At 43.7% G+C, this 22,786-nt stretch overlaps 1 protein-coding gene across 2 annotated transcripts in view; it reads right to left on the bottom strand.

The window, feature by feature from the left end:
* Nucleotides 1–22,786, bottom strand: part of SERINC5 (serine incorporator 5) — a 101,127-nt gene that overhangs the window by 26,502 nt on the left and 51,839 nt on the right. For both annotated transcript variants that reach the window (XM_087862036.1, XM_045796387.2), the window contains 3 exons: nucleotides 3,599–3,777; nucleotides 3,027–3,109; nucleotides 1,255–1,348 (listed from right to left, as the gene is read on the bottom strand). In XM_087862036.1, coding sequence (XP_087718162.1) covers nucleotides 1,255–1,348; nucleotides 3,027–3,109; nucleotides 3,599–3,777 — 356 coding nt within the window. The remainder of the gene's footprint in view (nucleotides 1–1,254; nucleotides 1,349–3,026; nucleotides 3,110–3,598; nucleotides 3,778–22,786) is intronic.

Genomic DNA, 22,786 nt, shown 5'->3' with positions numbered 1-22,786 from the left:
CAAATAAATAAATAAAATCTTTAAAAAAAAAAAAAAAAGAAAGAAAGAAAAGTATTTTCAAAGAATTTGGACCATATATTTTGTTTTGTCCACAATAAAAATTAAATTTCAAATTCATACATTACTTTCTGAATTTTTTCCAAAACAGTATAAAATAATATGATACGAATAAAATCTACAAAATAACAAAAGTCTTACTAGGTAAAATAGGTATTTTCATTCATATATTTTTAAAAGATTTCATTTATTTATTTGAGAGCGAGCATGAGTGGAGGGGAGGGCACACAGGGCAGGGGGAGAAGGAGAAGCAGACTCCCTCCTGGGCAGGGAATTTGAGGCTCACACACTCCATCCCAGGGCCCTGAGATCACGACCTAAGCCAAAGTCAGATGCTTAACCGACTGAGCCACCCAGGTGCCCCTTCATTCATATTTTACAAGTAAAGTAAGACAGTGAGCAGTGCAGTAAAGTGCCTTGTCTGGAGTCACAGAGAGCCCACCGGCCTTAGCACTCAAGGGGCTGACCCTTTAGTTGGGCAACTCTAGTTGTCCTTCCCTCCATGTGGCTCAGCAAGAGATAAAGCTAGCTATGAATAGTTTGGCATTTCCCACTTATCCTAGGATGTGACTTCCATGTTCAAGGCAGTTAGGAAGACTCTGTATTTTTAAATTCAGGACGGCTCTCTAAGGTAGCACAACAGACCTTCCTAACGAAAGGGTCCTTATACTCTTAGGCAGGTAGAGAAGGAACCAATAAAAATTTAAGTAAACAACTATTCCATTACATATACTTTGCAGAAAGTGTATTTTCAGCTCCAAAGTACTTTTTTTTTTTTTTTTTAATCTCCTAAGGGTGGAATCCCACGATTAAGTGTGCCCAAGTTTTCGGGCACATACCATTCCAACCGGGGAGCCAGGGCTGAGAAGCGCCAGCAATGGGTCTGCCTGCGGCTGAATCACAACAGCGGCCGGCTCAGAGCTGAAGCGAGAGGGCGCGGGAAAAAGCCAAGAAGTGGAAAGAAACGAAATGGAAGAAGGAGAGGTAGAAAGGAGAGAAAAACCGCATGGGAGAGGAGTGAACGAAAAGGTCCCAAGGGCAGGTGTGAAGGGGAAGTGCCGGCAAGCCGTCTGAAGCGTGAGCGGGTGCTGACCCAGCCAGCGCTACTCAGAGTCGAGCCTCCATCGACACCGTCCCGCGGGCGTTTCTCTGAGCAACGGGTGAGTTCACGTGGAAACCTTCCCCACATGCACATACCAGTTCTTGTTCCATTTATGTGCAAACTCCACGAGCAGGATGAGTTGGATGCCTATAAAGATGAAGCCTCCGATGGCTCCCACATAGCGCCAGGCTGCAAAAGAAGACCGTCCAAAAAGAGATGAGGTGATTGTTCCAGTGTTGAGCTCAAAGGAGAGTAACGACTATAGTCCATCTTTACTGTGTTCTCACTGCACCTTTAATTTCCAGGCAATCACGTAAGATGGGTGCCACTATTATACCCACTAGACAGATGAGACAAATCGAGAGTCTATGTAAATCGACAAGCCCCCAGGGCCAGTAAGGGACAGAGCTGGACTGTGAACACAAGCAGTGTGGCTGGGCAGCACCTGAGCTTAACCTCCACACTGCAATCTCCAGATAGCCTAACAGAGGCAGCCATTCATAAAATCAACAATGACCCACAATTTAAAAGTAGAAACACATACATTATGAGGTAAAAAGGCTTCAGATTGTATTGCCTAGGGAGCCACCACAGACTAGTAGGGAAATGAGGTTCAAAAGGGACTCAGATGCACTTCTCTGCGACAAGGACGCTCTAACCTTGAATGAGCCAGGTCACTCCTCTGGGTCACAGCTTATCTATAAAAATGCCCAAGCTGCACTAGAGGACTGCTAGGCCCCCTTCCCATCCTAAATCTACCGTTTTCATACCTAAAAGTGTACCCGTGGGGAACAGAAAACTTGCTAACAGCATTTTAGGAAAAAACAAGACTTAGATACAACTTCTTAAGCACTACATAAAACTAGTATGACCCTAGGGGCACCTGGGTGGCTCGGTCAGTGAAGCGTCTGCCTTCAGCTTAGGGCATGATCCCAGGGTCCTGGGATGGAGACATGGTGCTCCCTGCTAAGTGAGGAGCCGGCTTCTCCCTCTGCTTCTGCCCCTCCCCACCCAGCTCATGAGTGTATGCTCTCTCTCTCTCAAAGGAATAAATAAAATCCTTAAAAACAAAAACTAGTATGACCCTAAAAACTAGCCGGATCCTAGTGACCATCTGAGGGACTGTGGGCTGTTCCTTATGGACTGACACAGCATGAATGTTTTTACTACCTGAACTGAAAAATGAATTCTTTGGGTTAAAACAATGCTTTGAACCACTGAAATTCAGGCTTTTCCCCCTCCCTGACTCTTATGAAAAAAGGCCCCTGTTTCAGGTATGAGTAAAGGCTTCAAATTAAATTAATTTTGGTAAATTCTGTGAAAGAGACATAATTCAATGTTATACAGTTTCACGTAAGGTAAGTTTAGAAGTAGGAGTGGAGGAAGCCTCTCTGATCTGATCCCATCATAGCTGCGGCAGATCTGAAGCTGTTAAGAATCCTGGTGTTGGGTGTAGGCGGATTTCCTGGGCAGTGCTCAGAAAGAACGAGGCCTCCCTGGGCCTATTCAAACAGGGCTGATGGTGTCACGCTGACATGCTAAACTGGTTTTCAAACAAATTTGAAGTGCCCCATTTTCCCTTCAGGCCAACACCCTTAAAATTATCATTTGAATTCTCCAGGCTGCAGAGTAAGACCCTGCCAGAAAGGGAGGGAATAGGGGGGCAATCAAGAGGGAGTGGGGGGAGAGGCGGGAATAGGAAGAGAAGAGGGTGGAAGAAGTATGGGCAGGTAAGGAGGGAATTTTTTATTAAACCACAAGAAAATCACGAATTCAAAATACCAAAGGCACCCTGGACTCAGTTTGCAATGATTTTACAAAATGGTAAGAACAAAATAAACAGGTACCCCAAATACCCCAACTGTACCATTCAGAAAGGTCTCCTGATCTGGAATGAAGAAAGCTCCCGAGCACATGGCCGCCAGCAGCAGAAGTTTAAAGAACCAAAAGCTGGAAGGGGGGGGTAAAAAAAAGAGGAAATGTATTTAAATGATATTCATGGAAGGACAAAAGAGCTCTTAGAAGGTAAGCACGGCAGCCCATGTTTCTGCGGTTGGTACTGTTCCTTCCAAATCGAGGGGAAGTAATTAAGTGACTGGAGACTGCCTTTTCCCATAATTAGACCAACTCAGTGTGGCCTCTGATTGTGTGAAACACCACTTTGTGTGTGGAGGGGGGGTGTAGGGACAGGACACAAGAAATAAAAACTCCTGTCTCTGCCGCAACTCCCATTGTGGTACTAAGTGTTACAAATAGGATTCGAGTTCTTAGGCCACTGAGGGGTGACAAGTCCCACCTTCCCTAAAGTCAGTGTCAATAATTTCCAGTAGAGAAAGAGCAGTTAGATGGTCTGATGAGTACTAGACATCGAGGAACAGTGTCCTAAGTATCAGGAAAGGGCAAACTACCCAGCCCTGCCCCTGAAGACTAAAGACTTACCCGTTATGAATATGAGCTCTACAACCCTTGCTGCTGTTGATATTCAAGGTCAGGAGGCAGAAGATGAAGAAGAAACAGGCCATTCCAAAGCAGACTCTATACACCGCAGAATACCCCACCAGCTTCTCACAAGTGTCGCCAGCTTTAATGCCTTTACAAATATCTTCGTAAAATGGAATCTGAGGAAAGAGAAAAAAGTTGTCCATTTTAAAACTGGGTAAAGACGGGGCACCTGGCTGGCTCAGTCGGAAGAGCATGTGACTCTTGATCTTGGGGTGGCGGGGTTGAGACCCATGCTGGGTGTAGAGATTACATCATAAATAAACAAACAAAGAAACAAACAAACAGACTTCTAAAAAATAATAATAAAATAAAGCCAGGTAAAGACAGGCTGTCATGAAGTGTTTGTTCAGCCTACAAGTCAAAATCCAACGTGGAAATGCACTTTGTGCAGAGAAATGCAGGCTGAGAAAAAAGTCCCGCTTCCAAAGGCTTATTCTTAATTTTCTTTGAATCTTTTTTAAAGACATAGTGCTATAATGTACCACTTTACCTTTACTTAGCTAAATGAATTCTGAAATCTAGCATTAGAATTTTAAAAAATTATACTTGTAAATACATGGATATATTTTTCTTGAAATGCATATATAGAATAAAAAGTGAAAGTCTTCCTTCACTCCCACCCCAAAATATCACTTCTCTCCTCAAGAGTTAACAATTTGGTGGGTATTTTTATTAGTTTACAAGTGTGTCCCCATCCCCAATACTCATTCATAATACACCCACATACATACACATACACTTGTATGGTGCCATATATACAGTAAATAAGCAAACAACTTGGTTAAATGAAAGACTCTACATATTGTTCTACAGTAGGTTTTTTCCCAATTAACAATAAGCCGTGGAGATCTTTCTCTATTAATTATACATAAAATTCCGGTCTACTTTTTAACCATTATTTAATATTTTATAGTAAGAATAGATCAAAATTGATAAGCATTCCCACAGTGAACATGCTGGGGAGGATTTTTTATTTTCTGTTATTTGTGTTTTTTTGCTATTACACACACTGACTCAATAAACACTGTTACGCATGCTTCCTTGTACACGTACCATTATTTATATGGGATAGACTGCCGACACAGAAATGGAATCAAATTTTAAAGTTTCAAGTGGTAAAATCAAACCATGCTTTCAAAGACTGCACCAATTTATATCTCATCAGTAATATCTGAGACTGCTCATATTTCCAAGTTGAACATCCAATTTAAAGATAATATAAAGGTTCAGAACAAATGGCCCCAAGATAAGGCACTTTGGTATGTGAATTGAGACTCAAAAAAAACTTTGACCTTTCCTGCTAATTGCCTAAAAAAAATTTAGATGGGGGGGGAGAAGAATTTCATAGAGGACCCGCTCCAGGAAGAGAGCTACTGCCATAGAGAAGTACAGCATACTAGGAACTCAGTGTGGTAGACAAGTAGGAATTGAGCAAGGTCTGTTTATAAAAATTCCTCTCTCTGTCCCTTGCTTCTACATGGCCCAGCAAACATTTGTTTACCAAACATTTATTCCTCTTCATCTTCCTGGGAATTGCTTTTCTTCCCTTCCCCCTTCTCCTTAGAGTTCAGGATGACACATCTACCTCATTTTGTCCATCTCTGGAATCTCATGTTTATGAGATTATATGGATTCCACAAAAGTACGAAATTAAGTTTGACTTTCCCAGATTAATCTGCCATGTCAATTTAATTTTTAGACCAGCCAGAAGATTCTTAGAGGGTAGAGAAAAATTTTCCTTCCCAACAATAAAAAACACTACTTGTTTCAATGTCCATCTTCCTCATTACAAGTAAGGTTCACAACTTCTGTTAAATTTATGGCTATCTGTATTTTTCTCTGTGAACTGGATGTTAACTGGGCTTTTATTTTTTTATTCACCGGCATTCTTTATGAGTCTTAATCTTCTGATAAAGGTTGACAATGGTTTATTCTAGTCCAACTAAAAGGTTTCAATGTAAAATCTATGCATATTATCAGAATAATAGAAATCTTACATAATGAGAATAAGCAGGATATTTCTACTAATGTTGGAAAATAAAGATTTAGTCAGTGGTTAAAAAAAAAACCTTGTTTCTTATTAACATTGTTAATAACATTCTTATTAACATTGTTAATAACATTCTTATTAACATTAAATTTGAACATTCTTCAGAACAAAAAATAAGTTGAAAATCACACCGTAACTGTTATTCAGAAGACAAAAAATATTGCAGAGGAAAAAAATGACACAAGGTGGAAGTAAAATTGAACCATGACCATTTAGTTTTATCCTCAGAAAAGATCTTAACCAACAGTAACTGAGGCTATTCAGATTTCCATAAGCAAAAAGACTACATTTAACCAGAGTTCATTTTCTTGAATGAGGATTCCCTCCCCTCAGAAAAGGTCCATAGTCATTACTACACCCTAATCTGAAACATGTTTTTCTAAAACATGTTTTTTCGAGTTAGTGCCTCAGGCAAAAACGCGTTGCTGCTGAGACCCAATTAAGTATAGCTCCTCGTTTGTGAAGAGATAGATATGAAAGATTTTATTTAAAAAAATGTCAAATATTTTGTATAGTCACAAAGTTTCTGCAACTGCAATTTTTTTTTTTTAGATCCAATCAAGATGTAAATGCATAGAGAGAGACACTACTGTATTTCTGAACAGGCTACAAAACAAAGTAGCAGACATGTAGGATTGCCAGATAAAATACAAAATATGTAGTTAAATTTGAATTTTGAATAAACAATGACTAATTGCTTAGTATAAGTATGTCTGCAGGAGTGCTGACAGTAATGACTCCTCACTTGATGATCTCTCTTGGGGTCCCTTGAAGATTAATATACATACCTTAGAAATGTCTGCCAAGCCTAGGATAGGGGTTGGGGGGAAGGCTTGTTTTGGCCTCCTGTGAATCTGTTCGATATAACATGGTTTTTCCCTTCCTGAGGCACAGGTGGTGCCACAAGATCTAATTAAATGCTGGCTGTCAATTAGGTGCACGCAAACCTTCTGATCTCACTATAGTACCCTTCTGCATGTCCCCTCACACCGTAAAATCTGGACTAAGGTCTGGACTTTGCAGAGAATAACTGTGCAGCTGCTGTGGATCTATCCCCTGCCAGATCTGCCCCCCATTCCTGCCTTGCCCCCACTGTCAATAAGATACCTAGTTGCTTGGTTCATTTTCCAGTCTCAAAATTGCCTTCTTAGTTTGGGGAATACTTTACTGTTCCTCTCCTACCTTCTAACAATGCCCCATACAATATTTGGGACAACTGATACTAAATATTGCATGAGACATACTTACACTAAAAAAACCATTCCCGGGCACAAGACAAAGCTCAAAAAAATTCAGGGTCTCGTTGCAAGGGGCCAGGTATACGCTATGCTAAGAAGTCTGGCCCCCATCCTTAGGCAAGAGAAAACAACGATTTAAGCTACAATGTGGAGGACAGATTGGGAAGGTGACCAGTTTCAGGCAGGAGGATAAGTTGAAGGGCCACTGGTTTAATAGTCCAGGTAATGGATGAAGAAGGTAAACCACTGGCAGGGAGACCAGAAATTCTGTAGGTAGAGGTCATAGTTGGTAGGGCTATACAGAAGACAAGAATGAAGAGAAGGAGGGGAGCAGGTGCTATTTGGTGGGGAGTAGGGCTGGCAGAGGACAAAAAGTGGAACTAGAAGAACAGATCAGGAATTTGTGTTAACATATAGGGTTGGAAGCACCCTGGGGCATCCCAGTGAGAATGTCTGGTCTGGAAATTGCTTCAGGACAACAATAAGAACTAGACATGAGGGGGCGCCTGGGTGGCACAGCAGTTAAGCGCCTGCCTTCGGCTCAGGGCGTGATCCCGGCGTTCCGGGATCGAGCCCCACATCAGGCTCCTCCGCTATGAGCCTGCTTCTTCCTCTCCCACTCCCCCTGCTTGTGTTCCCTCTCTCGCTGGCTGTCTCTATCTCTGTCAAATAAATAAATAAAATCTTTAAAAAAAAAAAAAAAAGAACTAGACATGAGGACACAGGAAGGAGCCCCATGCAGGTAATGAGAGAAGTCAGCAAGTGCTTTCTGAAGGAGTCTGAGTTTTTAGCTGTGTTTTACCATGAGTGAGCAAACTCACAGGGTTAAAATCTTCAGATATTCAACATCCAAAACCAAATAATCCAATTAAAAACTGGGCAGAAGACAAGAATAGACATTTCTCCAAGGAAGACAGACAGATGAAAAGATGCTCATCATCACTTACCATCAGGGAAACTACAAATCAAAACCACAATGAGCTATCACCTCACACCTGTCAGAATAGCTAAAATCAACACCACAAGAAAAACAGGTGTTGGTGAGGATGTGGAGAAAAAAGAACCCTTGTGCACTATTGGTAGGAATGCAAACTGGTGCAGACACTCTGGAAAACAGTACAGAGGTTCCTCAAAAAGTTAAAAATAGAACCACCCTATGATCCAGCAATCACAGTCCTGGGTGTTTTCCCAAAGAATACAAAAATACTAATCCAAAGGGATACGTGCATCTCTATGTTTAGAGCAGCATTATCTACAACAGCCAAATTATGGATGCAGCCCAAGTGTCCGTCAATAGATGAATGCATAAAGAAGAGGTGGTATGAATATATGTATACATATATATACGTGCGTGCATATACACATATGTACACACATACATATATGCACAACAGATTATTATTCAGCCATAAAAAAGAATGAAACCCTGTCAGCTGCAATGACATGGATGGAGCTAGAGAGCATCATGCTAAGCAGAATCAGTCAGTCAGGAATTTAAGAAACAAAGCAAATGAGCAAAGGGGGAAAAAAAAAAAAAAAGGAGAGAGAGACAAACCAAGAAACAGACCCTGAACTACAGAGAACAAACTGATGGTTTCCAGAGGGGGGGGGTTGCGTTAAATAGGTGATGGGGATTAAAGAGTGCAGTTGTCATGAAATGAGTGCAGGGTGATGTATGGAAGTGTTGAATCACTGTATTATACACCTGAAATTAATATAACACTGTATCGTAACTAGCTGCAATTAAAATAAAAACTTAATTTAAAAAATATTTTCAAAAATAAATAAATAATAGAGGCTCCTGGGTGGCTCTGTTAGTTAAGCATCTTGATTTCTGCTCAGGTCATGATCTCAGGGTCCTGCGATTGAGCCCAATGGCAGGCTCCCTGCTCCACAGTGGGCTTCTCCCTCTCCCTCTGCTAGCACGCATGCATTCTCTCTCTCTCTCTCAAATAAATATGCAAATCTTAAAAAAATAAATTGATAGATAGAAAATAATAAATTCTTCAGAGAGTGACATAATGGGAGATCCCACAGAAAGTGAATGTTTCAGAACCTTTAGCGAGAAACAAAAGCTATACCCATATTAAGTAATATGGTAACAAATAGGTATTATCGCTTTAAATCTGTAAAAGCTATCTTGATGGAGGTATGACACCACCTCACTTATCAGGCTGTTTTATTTATATGGGATTTATTGCTCTACAATATTCATTCGACTCTTTTCCTCCCTCCCTTCTCTCTTCTACTCAATCAGCAAAACGAATTCCTGACGTCTTCCTCTCCCCCCAACTATAATACATGCAAGTCAGTACCCCTTTCATCTCTACCAGCCCATATTTTACCTTCGTTCCCCCCTCCCCCCAACCCTCCTCATACCCATTTCAATGAGAATGCTAATGCCAGCAGAGCCTAAACTTCCATTCTACCATCCCCCCAAAATCCCCTCCCTTGTTTACTCCCAGAGGCTCTCAGGCTCATCAAAGGGTGAGTATGTGGCACTGACTATTTCATCCAAAATAAAAGTAGCCAAACAATCCTTGCTCCGTGTACTAAGACCTGCCTTATGTTCTGTGGGTGACTTAGTCATTTAGTTCTCAGTAAGTGGTATTTTTAGGCAAAGAACCTCTATGCTGAGCAAGCCAATAGAATTTACCAAGGGGAATTTGCTCTGGTTAAATATTTGCTGCTCCAAGCTCCATCCCAGTTTTAGAAAAAGAAAACACACATCACACACAGACTCCACACTGTTGGGTGAAGACGACGGGCCTGCTCAGGGTGTTGCCTCTTTAAGTCTGGCTCTGGGCATCCAAGGACACTACATCTATGTTGGTTCTGTAGGGACCTGTGGGCAAGAGGTTTCCTTTCAACCCTCAAGACAGCCAAACTCAAAGCCATCAAATTATCAGTAAGAATAAACAAGGACTCAGTGGACTTCCAACCTAACTCCACTACTAACCTGAGCAAATTCCACAATCTCTCTGAGTCTCAATTTCCCTATTTGTACAACAAAATAATATTGCCACCACCTTATGAAGTTGTCCTGAGAATTAAATCAGTCAATCCTTATAAAGTGCTTGCCATGGTTTCTAATCCTTAATAGCTATTAAGTAAACTTCCTGAAGTGCCTGGGAAAGCATGTGACTCTCGGTCTTCAAGCCCCACGCTGGGCAAGGGGCCTACTTAAAAACAAACCCCCCCTCACAGTAAATTTCCTTAAATTCTAAGGTGCTATCTATTTATAAAAACAACTTTTGGGGGAGGGAATCAGCACATTATATGAATGTCTGACGGGTTCCTGCATTCTGATTTAGACATGGGGGGAATAAGCATCTTAGAAATCAGCAGATGTTCTATTCACTACCAAGGATTCATACTGCAATAGTCACCACTCAAAAAAATATATATATCTGAACTCCCAAATCAGGGGAGATATTTTCAAAACATCCGCATAAGTATTAAGTGCAAAGAGATGGAAGCTGGAAGAAAATCCACATAATTTTTCCTATACGGGAGAGATGCTAGCTATGCTCCCCAAATAATTTCTACCTCAGATGAATAAATATAAAAAAACCACCGAAGAGCCACAGAAAGGCCCACATAACGCTCCGGCTGGCCAGGGACCCAGATGCAGCAAACCTACAAGTAGAGACTTCAGGAGGGTTCTTACAGAAACGGAGAGGAGGAGGATGAGAGTGGTACCCCTCCAATGGGAAGTGTTATTTGGGAGAGATAAGAAAATGGTACATTCTTACATTCTGTCAGATTTTTAGAAGGCTATAGGAATCCAAGGTGCCAAGAGAGCTTTGGGCAGGTTGGCTAGGGTAACAGCATGAAAACTAGAAGAACTGGATCTGCAACTTCTGTTGACAATCCCTTACTTGAACTTGAATTTCAGAACCAGAGCCTCTTTCTGTCTGCCCCTCCTCTTTCTGGAATTGTACTTATCTTCAAACTTCCTAAGACGATTTGTTGTTCTCTGTGGAACAACAGGTCCGTGCCAGTGACAACTGTCTGCTACCCACCGAGGGAGAGGATCTATGAAACGGGGAATCCTGAGGCCAGCTTCCGTGCTCCTGGGGACTGGGGACCACCTATAGGCTCATTCCTCTGAGGCCCTTTTTGGGATGGGAGGGGGCGATTTAAAATCAGTACCAACAACCAATGCCTGCTTCTCTTTTGTGCGGGTTTCTAAGTACTTTTAAGAGGCAAGTCTACAACTCTCATTATTAAAAGCCACAAGAAGAACTAAATTTACACAGTCTAGTTTCATCTGACCCCGTCACCTCTGAAATCAGGAACCCAATGCTCCCAACGGTAACTCTGCTGAATCTCAGAAGCATGAGACGAGACAAGCATGAGTGCTCACAACTCCTTCACCACAAGCATTTCATCAGGATCGAGCAGCCACAAATTTGATTAGACGGAAGACAACTCTGATCCAACTGTAAACAAAAAGCTTTCAATCCAAACAAGACAATTCCCAGAGGGCTGACTAATTTTGATGGAATGAAGGGATCTTCCACACAAGGGGCACAACGACCAACTGATGTCAATCTCTGTAAGAGAATTGGTTAACATCAAAGGTGCAATGTACAAACTAAACCATGCCAGTAACCGGTCTTGAATGAGAAGTCAGTCAATCCCAGCGAAAACTTATGTAACTCTTCAGTCAGGCAAAGCATTTGGGGCCAGGGAATGGGTAGGTCCCGTTTGCTGAGTTGGGGTAAGCCTACAAAGAGAGGCAGAGGAACTCAGGTGTAGGAATCCTGGTTTCTAGCTTGAAAAGCTGATCCAATGGATGACCAGTGGGAAACAGGAATCATAAAAGAGCAGTTTCAAAGTGGTGGGGCAATACTTCATTTAAAAGCAAACTGCAGGGGCGCCTGGGTGGCTCAGTCAGTTAAGTGTCTGCCTTCAACTCAGCTCATGATCCCAGGTCGTGGGACTGAGCCCCAGGTTGGGCTCCCTACTCGGCTCTGCCTGCCACTCCCCTTGCTTGTGTGTGCACCTACGCGCGCTCTCTGACAAATGAATAAATAAAAATCTTTTTTTAAAAAACTGCACTGGAGGTGCCTGTGTGGAGGGGAAGCGTGAGCAGGTGGCTAAGCAAGCGCGCGGCACTCCAGGAAGGGAGCCGGACCAGACATAAAGTTTGGTAGACCTGCAGAAACGGCAGAGGAGCATTCAAGGGCAGGAAGTAAACTCCAAGAGGAATTTGGGGAAGGAGGGCAGGGGGATGGAGGTGGATGGAGGTGGACACGGCCCAGAACCCTGGGGAATACAAATATTGAGGGGCTGGGAAGAAGGAAAAAACTCAAGGAAGAAACTGAAAAGGTACAGAACTGAAGACAAGAATTGGAAGGAGAGGCTTTCCAGAAGCAGAGCGCGGTCAGCAGTGTCAAATACCGCCAATGCGAAGAGGACTGAGAAGTAACACTGGGTTTGGCAGCCTACAGTCATTTGGGACACTGAATCAGAATATTCTCTAGAGCCAGTGGGAGCAGAAGCCAGAATGCAAACGGCTGAGGAGAGAGCCAGGGTCTGTGTACACATCAGGAAGTGAAGCCAGTGGGTTTTTTACCCATGCTCTCTTTCAGGAAACCTAATGGCAAATGCAGGGGTCCAAGGATCATTCCTAAATTTTATTAATTTGTGATTACACAGCAATACATAATTATATGCCTGTTGCCAAGGAAAATGTAAATTACCATAAAGACAGAAGATACAAGGGGCGCCTGGGTGGCTCAGTCGGTTAAGCGGCTGACTCTTGACTTCAGCTCAGGTCACAGTCTCAGGGATTGTGAGATGGACCCCACTTCAGCTCCACACTGGGCACCAGCCTGCTCAAGATTCTCTCTCTCCCTCTGCCCCCCTCCCCCACCTCACGCTCAAGCACGCGTACCCTACCCTCTCCCTCTCTCTCTTTTTCAAAATAAATAAATAGATGAATAGATAAATAAATAATAAAATAAAATATAGACAAAATACAATCCTCTTGCCAATTATTCCCCCAACTCTAATTTGATTGCTTTCCAGAGCTCTGTGTACCTTCTGGACACTTAGCTGGGCTGCTATACACTCCCTGTGTCTTGCAGATGGTCACATGTCTGTACCAACCATAATTCCGTTTCTATTCCCCAAATGGCAGACGTTTAGACTGTTTCCGATTTTTCATAATTATTTCATCAATAATTCATAAATAATGCGTACTGGATATTTTCCCCATTATTCATATTTCTCTCTACACATATAAAACATCAAGGAGGACAGATACCGAGAAGGTAATTTGGGGGTCATAAAGTTAGTACGTTTGAAATTTTACCAGATACTGCCAAGCTCTCCCCAGGGGTTTCTGAGAACTCTAGGTTTGGAGCAGCAGGGAGAGTAGAAGGAAGGCAGAAGAGCCACAGATCCAACTTTCCGAGCCAGGAAATCCCCCACTGGCCCTCTCAGGGTCAGCATCTCAGTCCTCTTTCTGGGGGGTCTTTGCTCACAAGCACTGCAAGGGGGGGGGACGGTGGGAATGGAGCCCTCTGGGTCCAAGAAAAAAATCTACACCTAACCCCAGGGACAACTTAAAACTCACTAAAGGACCGCACTTTGTTTTACTGGCAAATAAGTTATAGTCCCCTCTGCCCCTCCCACAGAACACAGGGTCTGAAGGAGTTTGTACCCGTCTCCAGAGAAACAAGGACAGTGAAGAATCACTCGTGAACCCAGAGATGCTGGGGTTTCTCCAACAAGAGGACTAAACATCTCAACAGGCAGAACTTTCTATTCGGATCCCTTAGCAGATGAAGACATGTTTAGAACCTAAGTGAGCCCCAAATCAGCTGTCTTTGTGAATATGTGGACTTGGAATACAGTGGCGATGTATTACACACAAATTCAGCTGTGTGCTTGACTGTCTTCTATAAAAATTTTTTTAGACCCAGTAAAACTAGAGTTTGCATGTGAAATCTTTTTTCCATACTATACATTACGTCATACAATTAGATATACATTACAGTCCAAAGTTAGTCATTCGCTCATTCATTCACATCTATGTCCAAGTATTGTTCTAGGTTAGGGGAATAGAAGCAGTGAATAAAATGGGTTTAAAAAAATCCATGCTGACAAGAAGCTAACTTTCTGGTGAAAGGCTCTACACACAGAACCATGTGTGCTCTACTTTATGGATATTTCAAGCATTTTCATGGTTAATTTTGACTGTTCATGATTTTTGCCTTAGGTAGGCTATGAGAATCTAATATCCCCCCAAAGACTGGAATCTACCACACCTCTAACTTCAAGTTTCTGAGAGCCCTTAGTCCCCAGTCCTCGTACTGAGGATCATGGCATGGCGGACATTTAGGTTTCTGGCCCAGTATCTTTCCCATTTTCCCATTTACGGGACTTGGGATGGGGAGTCCTCAGCATCAGGGGAACCAAGGTACCCACACACTCATTTTCTACCTCCCCACTTTTTCCTGATCACCAAAACACTTTGTCTGGCTACATAAAGAGAATACAAATTATTTGTATCTGTGAATAATTTACCATTTATTTCAAAAGGCCACGCAGACTAAGACAAATACGGTGTTAAACCTGTCACACTAAATGTATTCTTGCATTATTCTTGTCTTGGTGACCTAGCCTGTGGATGACACATCCCAATTATCTACAACTTAAGCAAGGACTCTGGTGCCCTCGACATAACTTTTAACCACTGAAGTTCTCCCCCCAGGGAGGAGAGATTGACTGCTTATGACATGCATAGGGCCACTGATGATTGAACACAAGAATCAAAAACTCACAGCCTGTGGGTCAAATCCTGCTAGCTTCTATTTATGAAAATAAAGCTTTACTGGAACACAGCCACACTCATTTGTTGGCACACTGTTTTGGTTGCTTTTGCCCTACAACGGCAGAATGTGAGTAGTTGCTAGAGACCACACGGCCCCCAGCCCAGAGAATGTTTTCTAGCTGGCTCTCTACAGGAAAAGTTCACCAGCCTAGACCACCAGGAACAACAGCTAGGGAGTAGTGTACAACTGGCCAATATAAATTAACATCTCAAAGGCAAATGACAAGTGGTGATAACTTACTCTACAGATCAAAGCCAAAGAAGGGGACACCTGGGTGGCTAAGCTGATTAAGCTTAAGCATCTGCCTCTGGCTCAGGTCATGAGTCCTGGGATCAAGTCCCTCATCAGACTCCCTGCTCCGCGGGGAGCCTGCTTCTCCCTCTGCCTGCTGCTCCCCCTGCTGGTGCTCTCTTTCTCTCTCTCTCTGTCAAATAAATAAATAAAATCTTAAAAAATAAATAAATAAAAAACCAAAGGAGGAGCAGAGAGGTCCATTTGGACTGTCTTCTGAGTGTCCCAGGACTCTGCCCCGCCTTCTCACCTCCACGGAGACACTTTCCCTCCATTAGAGCGCTGCTGTCCCAGAATGGAACTTGCGCTTTAAATGAATCCAACTGTACATCTCCCATCTGCCATTTTTAGAGCAGCAATTTCAGTATTTTAGTTTATCTGCAGGAGGAGAAGGGGGAGGACAGGCCTGGGAGTCCCAGTGCTCCTCTCTGTGGGCCAGAAGCCCTCAAGAGCTCCAACAGAAAAAAGTCCTCACATCTGTTATGCAAACACACCCTGTGCAACCAAAAATAAAACCCACTCTGATGAAAGCCGGCATTTCGAAAGATAATTTTAGACTTATTTGAAGACTGTAGAAACAGTCATCACTGAAATTTAAAAACCACACCCCCAAAATGCCTGACCCCCTAGTGACTAAGCTCAAGGCTGCTTTAGAGGGAGGGCTACACACGCCATTCCCTTACAAACCTCCTCCCTCACCTCAGCTCCCCTGTCTCCAGACAAGGACACAGAGAAAACGCTCCTGAGCGCTCATGTGACCCCAAAGGTTAACCGCAGTGATGGCTAAGCTGACAGCACTGTCTCCGAGTCTCTAATGGAGTTCAAGTACTTGTAGCTTTCAAACACACCCGCGTGCCTACAGGCAGTCCAACATCAAGGGGCTCCTTCTGCATACAATGACCAAACCATTCTCTTCTTCCCCTACCTGGGCTCTGGTTCTAGGACAATGGCTGTATTACTACTCATATCCCCTGCACCTCGCCCAGTGCTTGGCACTTACACAGGAAAGAAGGAAAGACAGGAGGAAGGAAGGAATTATTTGACTTAAAGGACTTCTTCAAGCACAAACTCGGATTACAGTTTAACCAAGTAACACGATCACCCTTTTAAATTCTGAAGAGCATCAAGACTCAACTATTCACAATATTTATGTTTCCTGCTCCCTCCGTTTTGAGGCTACCGACTCTCTATTCATTCTGTGTTGTGCCATTTGTCTGCTCCCTCAGGCCTGTTTTTCAGATGACAGAACTGTTCGTTTCCAACTGTAAGCTCTTGTCAGCTGTTTAGCTGCAGAATGCTCCAAGGTCCCGTCAGCAGACAGTCGATGAAGATATGCTTTTGAAGATGACAGAAAAGGGGGTTCACTCTCCCCTCCCCACAGCCAGATCCATCCTGAAACACAGATCCCCTTTAACACCTGATGCCCCCCAAAAGTTTCTAGGTAATGGATCCTCCAGTCCAAAGACAATAACTATTGTTTCTTGTTCTCTGGCTCCTGGCAAGCTCATTATTCCTGGACAAGGATCAAAGTTCTCTACCCTTGGTTCAGATTTTTTTTAAAAAGACTCTCAGCAGGGTATCCATTAGTTCAAATCACTGCTTGTAGTACAGAACTATTTCCCACCATCATTCTCCCAGAGTTCACTTATGAACAGGAGGGTGAGGCCCAAGCAAGGGGAGGAGTGAGGGATGGGAGGGTTACGGGGACTCTGTTTTCTCCCACATGGTGTTAGGTCTGGATGGAATTTAGATCAAAGGTAAAGTTGTTTGGAAACATGTGCTCCCAAAGTCACAACCACTTGCAGGGGAGGGGACCTAGAGCATTAAGAGGTGGAACCTCACTGCCAGGTCCCCACAGGAAAATTCTCATTAGACCATAGTAAAAATAGTCCCTTGGTGTCCTATCAAGTACTTGAGGTTGGAGGGCCCAAACCCACCTCTAACCTCAGAAACATACCCATTGATACACTTGACACATGCAAGGTACGACAGTACAACGAGCTCAGCTGCTGCTCAGAAAGAGAACTTCTGGAAAGCATTCTATTCCAGCTGGATTAAACAAAACAAAAGAAAACAAAACAAAAAACTCCAGAATCAAAGAACTGGTCAGGTCAGCAATTTCATTTCATTTCATTTCATTTCATTTCATTTCATTATTTATTTTATTTTATTTTATCTATTTATTTATTTAGCTAATTTGACACTTGTTCTAACACAAAAACATAAAATGCCAGCTAAGAATGGGGAGCTGTACTCTACAGAGCTTTAATGCTTCACACTAACACCTGATACTAGGTCTCAGGTGCACAGGTTTCCTAACATTCAGCTGGTAAACATCAAAACAAGAGCCAGACTTTCCAGCTTCAGCGTGAATGCCTGTCATTCTAAGCTGGGACAGACTCCTCAGTGTTTTGGATCAAAGAATATTTTTCACTGCTATTTGTTTGCTTTTAAAATATAATGACACCAAACACAACCTGAAGGCAGTTTCTGTTTTACATGCAAAGCCACCAAATAAATAAAGACTAGATCTGTGGTTGCTCTCATTTTCTGTGTCAGACCAACCGTCATTCCTGGAGCCCAGCCTGTGGTCCTCACCACAGGAAAGCAGCAGGTAGGGAAGATAAGCTAAGAAAGCTGCTACAGGCCCGAGGCGGTGCTGCTTCCAGAAGGAATACTTCTCCTTCACCACTGGCTCCAGAAGAAAGATAGCATTCAGGAGGAAAGATAAGTTTGCTAAGGCCTTCCCCATTACACTACTGTGAATATCCGAGGGACGACCAAACCTAGGGGTGCGGGCAGGAAAAGCACCGGCCAGGCAGCCAGGAGGCCAGCTCTCCTGGGGTTCCAGTCTCAGTTCCACCTGGGGTCACAGCCATGGACAAGCCACGTCCCTGAGCCCCACACTCTCACCTGTCAAAGGAGGACTCTCAATAGGATTCTGACTTAAGATTGTCCCACTTTTAAAACTTCTAACCTTTGGGGCATCTAGTGGGCTTGAAGCCAACTTGATCTTGATCTTGGGGTGGTGGGTTCAAGCCCCACATAGGGCGTAGAGATTACTTAAAAATAACATCTTTGGGGGCCCCTGTGTGGCTAAGTTGGTTAAGCTGACGACTGCGGATCTCGGCTCAGGTGATGGTCTCAGGGTGGTGAGACCCAGCCCTGCGTCAGGCTCTACGCTCAGCTCGGAGTCTCCTTGTCCCTCTCCCTCTGCTCCTCCTTCCCTCCCTCCCCCCATGATTTCTCTCTCTTGGACTTGCTCTCTCTAATAAACAAATAAATAAAATCTTTAAAAAATAACAAAATCTTTGAAGAAAAAAAAAGTTCTAACTTTCTATTTAAATCATACCCTAAAAGACATAATTATTTTCTCTGCATAACCCTTAACACCATATGATATTTGCTGTCTCTTCACAGGGCAGAACACATCATAAATGTAAACTGTATCTTTTTTCCATTTCTTATCTGTTTAACTAGATACTTTAACTAGAAACTTTGTTTTACTTTTTTTTTTAATCCGCTGTGACTAGCACGGAGGCGGCTTTTCCCACAAACAATACTGACTTCTAATGCCTTCATATTCCTCTTTTTTTTTTTTTAAGGTTTTATTTATTCGACAGAGATAGAGACAGCCAGCGAGAGAGGGAACACAAGCAGGGGGAGTGGGAGAGGAAGAAGCAGGCTCATAGCGGAGGAGCCTGATGTGGGGCTCGATCCCATAACGCCGGGATCACGCCCTGAGCCAAAGGCAGACACGCTTAACCGCTGTGCCACCCAGGCGCCCCGCCTTCATATTCCTCTTAATACTACAGATTAAAACTAAAAAGGTAGCTCATTTGCCAAATTTCAGACCCTCAAACATACTGGATCAAAGCTCTGTCAACACTAGGAACCACCAAAGTGTTGCTAAATGTCAATGAACTAATTGTTCAGGAACAATCCAAATCCAAATAACACAACTGGAATGTGACATCAAGGAGCCTGGTGGGGGTAAATCAGAACTGACTGGAGTGCACAGTGGAAACCCAATAGATACTTTTATGACCTGTCTGGGTAAAGTATGTGGTCGGCACTGGATCTAGAAAAAAGAGAGGGAAGGCATCTGCTGGGGTACCAAGCACTGTCCTGAGAAAAGCATGCGGGGAGGCGCCTGGGTGGGTCGGTCTGTTGGGTGTCTGCCTTCGGCTCAGGTCATGATCCCAGGGTCCTGGGATCAAGTCCCACATCGGGGTCCCTGCTCAGTGGGCAGAGTCTGTTTCTCCTTCTGCTTCTGACCCCTACTCGTGCTGTCTCTCTCGAGCTCTCTCAAGCTCTCTCTCTCTCTCTCAGATAAAAAGATATTTAAAAAAGAAAAGCAAAGCATGCCCTGATCAGCAAATATACATACGGAAATAACCAAAGCTAGATATGAATGAGCTGCCCCAGGGAAAGGAGAAGGGAAGGGAATGAGAAGGGTCAGAGGGCAGTGTGTGTTTCAGGCTCAGGCAAGGCGGGGATGACCACTTTGTTCTGGGTGATGGGGATACTACAAGATTTAGGTGTGGCCTTGGCACCAGACTGGCTACAAACAATTCTTTAACTATTTCACTTTCATCTACTTCCTCATACTCTTATACTAATGCTGGTAATATACATGAACTTCCCCTCTACCATATCTCCTTCTCCTTTCTCCTCCTGATGAAGACAATAATAAACAGTGAAAATGACTGAGAAATACAGATCAAAAAAATTTAAATATCACACCTCCAGGGAATGTGTTGTGAGAGATGGGATTTTTTGAATAAATACAGAAAAATTCTTTAAGCCTATCTTGTTCCCTTTGTTCAAAGGGTCTAAATCCACAGTTAGCAGCCTTAACATCCACCTCCTCTCCTGCTCCCTGGCAAATTTTGGACTTCAAATAAATGTAGAAATTGTGATTACACTCTGTACTTAAGATTTTTAAAGTGGGGGTGTGGGGAGCCTGGGTGGCTCAGTCAGTTGAGCGTCCGACTCTTGATTTCAGCTCCGGTCATGATCTCAGGGTCCTGAGACTGAGCGCCCCCCCCCCACCAACTTTCCTGTCCAGAGCTCAGCAGGGAGTCTGCTCAAAACTCTCTCCCCCTCTGCCCCTCTCCACCCCCTCAAAATAAATATTTAATTAATAAACAAACAAAGGGGGGGTGATGAATGTTACTTGGGGAAGGAGAGGCCTGGTTTAGATCCAATTCAGTGTCCCACCTCCACCCCACATTAGTCCTGAAACTGAGAGGTCCATTGAGTCCAGTGGACCAAAGTGATCAAGACAATTTGTAAATAGTTACTTGGATAAAAATGCCTGATTCCCCTTGAGCGAGAGGGTAGACTACTTATGGTAGAGAAGGGCTTCTTGGATCTCAGCCTGGGGCTATGGGCGTACATTTGCACAGCACTCTAGCACATTCCACTCAGCAACTCCCCCAGTGCTCACTCTAACAGGTGGGGTAAGGGAAGTTTCAAGTCCAATTTTATATTGATAGCTTTGTCAGACATGTGTGAATGCAAAGAGTTTAAGCTGCTTCAGGAGTGGCAAATCCATATGCCTTTCTTCGGGGGCAAGAAGTAAAGGTAAATGGGTGAGACACGGTGTAAGTAAACATCCTGGAATGGGGCCTCTGAGGAGCCACGGCATGCTCACCCCTCCTAAAGGAGCCAAGTTTAAATTTTAAACTAATGATAATAAAAACCACTGGCCAAACAAAAGAGCCTGTGGGCCAATGCACGAGTCCTGGGCTCACTGGCAATCTCTGGGTGTGGCACTGGCTGCCGGCTGGGGGCCGGGATTCTAACGTCAGGCGGGCCGACTTGCAGTAAGTCCCAGGAGGGAATGGAATTTAAGGGCTGCTTTTCAGACACTGAAGAGGGGGCGCCTGGTGGCTCAGCTGGTTAAGCGTCTGCATTCGCTCAGGTCATGACGCCAGGGTCCTGGGATGGAGCCCCACGTCAGGCTCCCTGCTCAGCAGAGAACCTCCCTCTCCCTCTGCCCCCTGCCCCCAGCTCATGGCTCTCTATCTCAAATGAATAGATAAAATCTTAACCAAAAAAAAAAAAAAAAAAAAAAAAGACACTGCAGCCGTGAGTCCTGCTCTGAGTCCTGCTCCTGCGCACACCCTATAGACCTTGCCCATGGGTCCTTAAAACCCACTCTGCCCTGCAGCGTTATCACCCTGTGCTGAGAATAACCACAAAGCTCATTTCAGCCGCAGCAAGAAGCACCAATCACAGGAGGACGGCAGTCTGCATTCGCACTTACTCAAAGGAAAACAGACCTAAATCCATGAGGAAAAAAGACTGTATAAAGTAAAACATGCTTCCAAAAGAGACCAAATAAGACTACAAATGAAGCAGAATGTCTTCTAAAGCAAACGAAGGGACACACCTGGCTGACTCAGTCGGAAGAGGATGTGCTCTTGATCTCATCAGGGTCATGAGTTCGAGCCCCACATTGGGCACAGAGTTTACTTTAACTAATTAATTAACAAATAAAAAATGAAGGAACAAAAAAAGGTTGCTATCAAAAACAAAGACCTTAGTAGCCTCTCCTCTCAATACAAGGAATAAGTCTGCAAAATTTAAGTTTAGGGGTGCCTGGGTCGCTCAGCTGATTAAGCATCTACCTCCAGCTCAGGTCATGACCCCAGGGTCCCGGGATGGAGCCCTGCCGTCGGGCTCCCTGCTGAGCGGGAAGTCTGCTTCTCCCTCTGCCTCTGTCCATCTCCCCCTGCTTGTGCTCTCTCTTTCTGTCAAATAAATAAAATCTTTGAAAAAACAAAATTTAAGTTTAAAGCAAACATATAACAACACAAAAACCAGCCTTCCACAACGTGAAACGTGTGTTTGGGTTCCGAAGAAAATAAAATGCAAAGATTCAGCCAGTTCAGGCACTAACATAGCACCCATCTCAATGAATGAGAGCACCCTGGGGACAACGTGGGATCCGAGTGAAGAAAACGGATCTAAGACGGTTCAGGTTAGGCACATTTAAGGCTCTTCCTACGCTGGCCTGGCACCCTGAGCTCACAGGGAGGAAGACCTGAAGGCCACGTAAATCACCTGTCCTTCCCTCTCCAAGGCAGGTTTGGTTTTAGAGGCCTGTCCTCCTCCACAGGAAACAAGAACCTTCCTTTCTCCTCCCGCTTAAAAAGCCAGGGCACATTCCAAGGGGACAGAAACTTCAAAGTGTCATCATTTGCTTCCAAGTGTACAAGTTATATCTTGAGGTCAGGAGGCTTAAATCTCTCAAAACAGCCCCCCCCCATTTTGGGGTTTTGTGGGGTTTTCTGGTCATCCTACATTCTGAAATGACTTTTATGACTTTTAGTCCCCTAGCATCAAATATCTCAAGACTGATGAGGGAGCAGAAGGCAAGCTGATGACGAAGCACAAGCTGACACCCACAAACCAGACCCCGCCCAGGTGGGATGTATGTGACAATCCTCAGTCACTCGAGGCTGCCCTGAAACTAAGAGAAGGGAAAAACAGCTGCTAGAGATCACAGTCCTGCAGGACAGGAGTCTCCACCAGTTTACGAATGTCTTAGTGATTTACAAGCAAAAAGCATTCTAACCAACAGCCTAACTTTCAGAAACCCGCAGACTCAATTTCCTGGAACTTTAACAGCACCCTCCCCTCCATAGTGATATGGGAAACAAAGGCAGAAGGGAATGTAAATTAA

This window comes from Ursus americanus, chromosome 5 (genome assembly GCF_024610735.1).
Source record: "Ursus americanus isolate L20-20 chromosome 5, mUrsAme1.1.p, whole genome shotgun sequence".
Lineage (NCBI taxonomy): Eukaryota > Metazoa > Chordata > Mammalia > Carnivora > Ursidae > Ursus > Ursus americanus.
The sequence above is the reverse complement of the archived record's forward strand: the minus strand, read 5'-3'. Positions and strand labels throughout refer to the sequence as shown.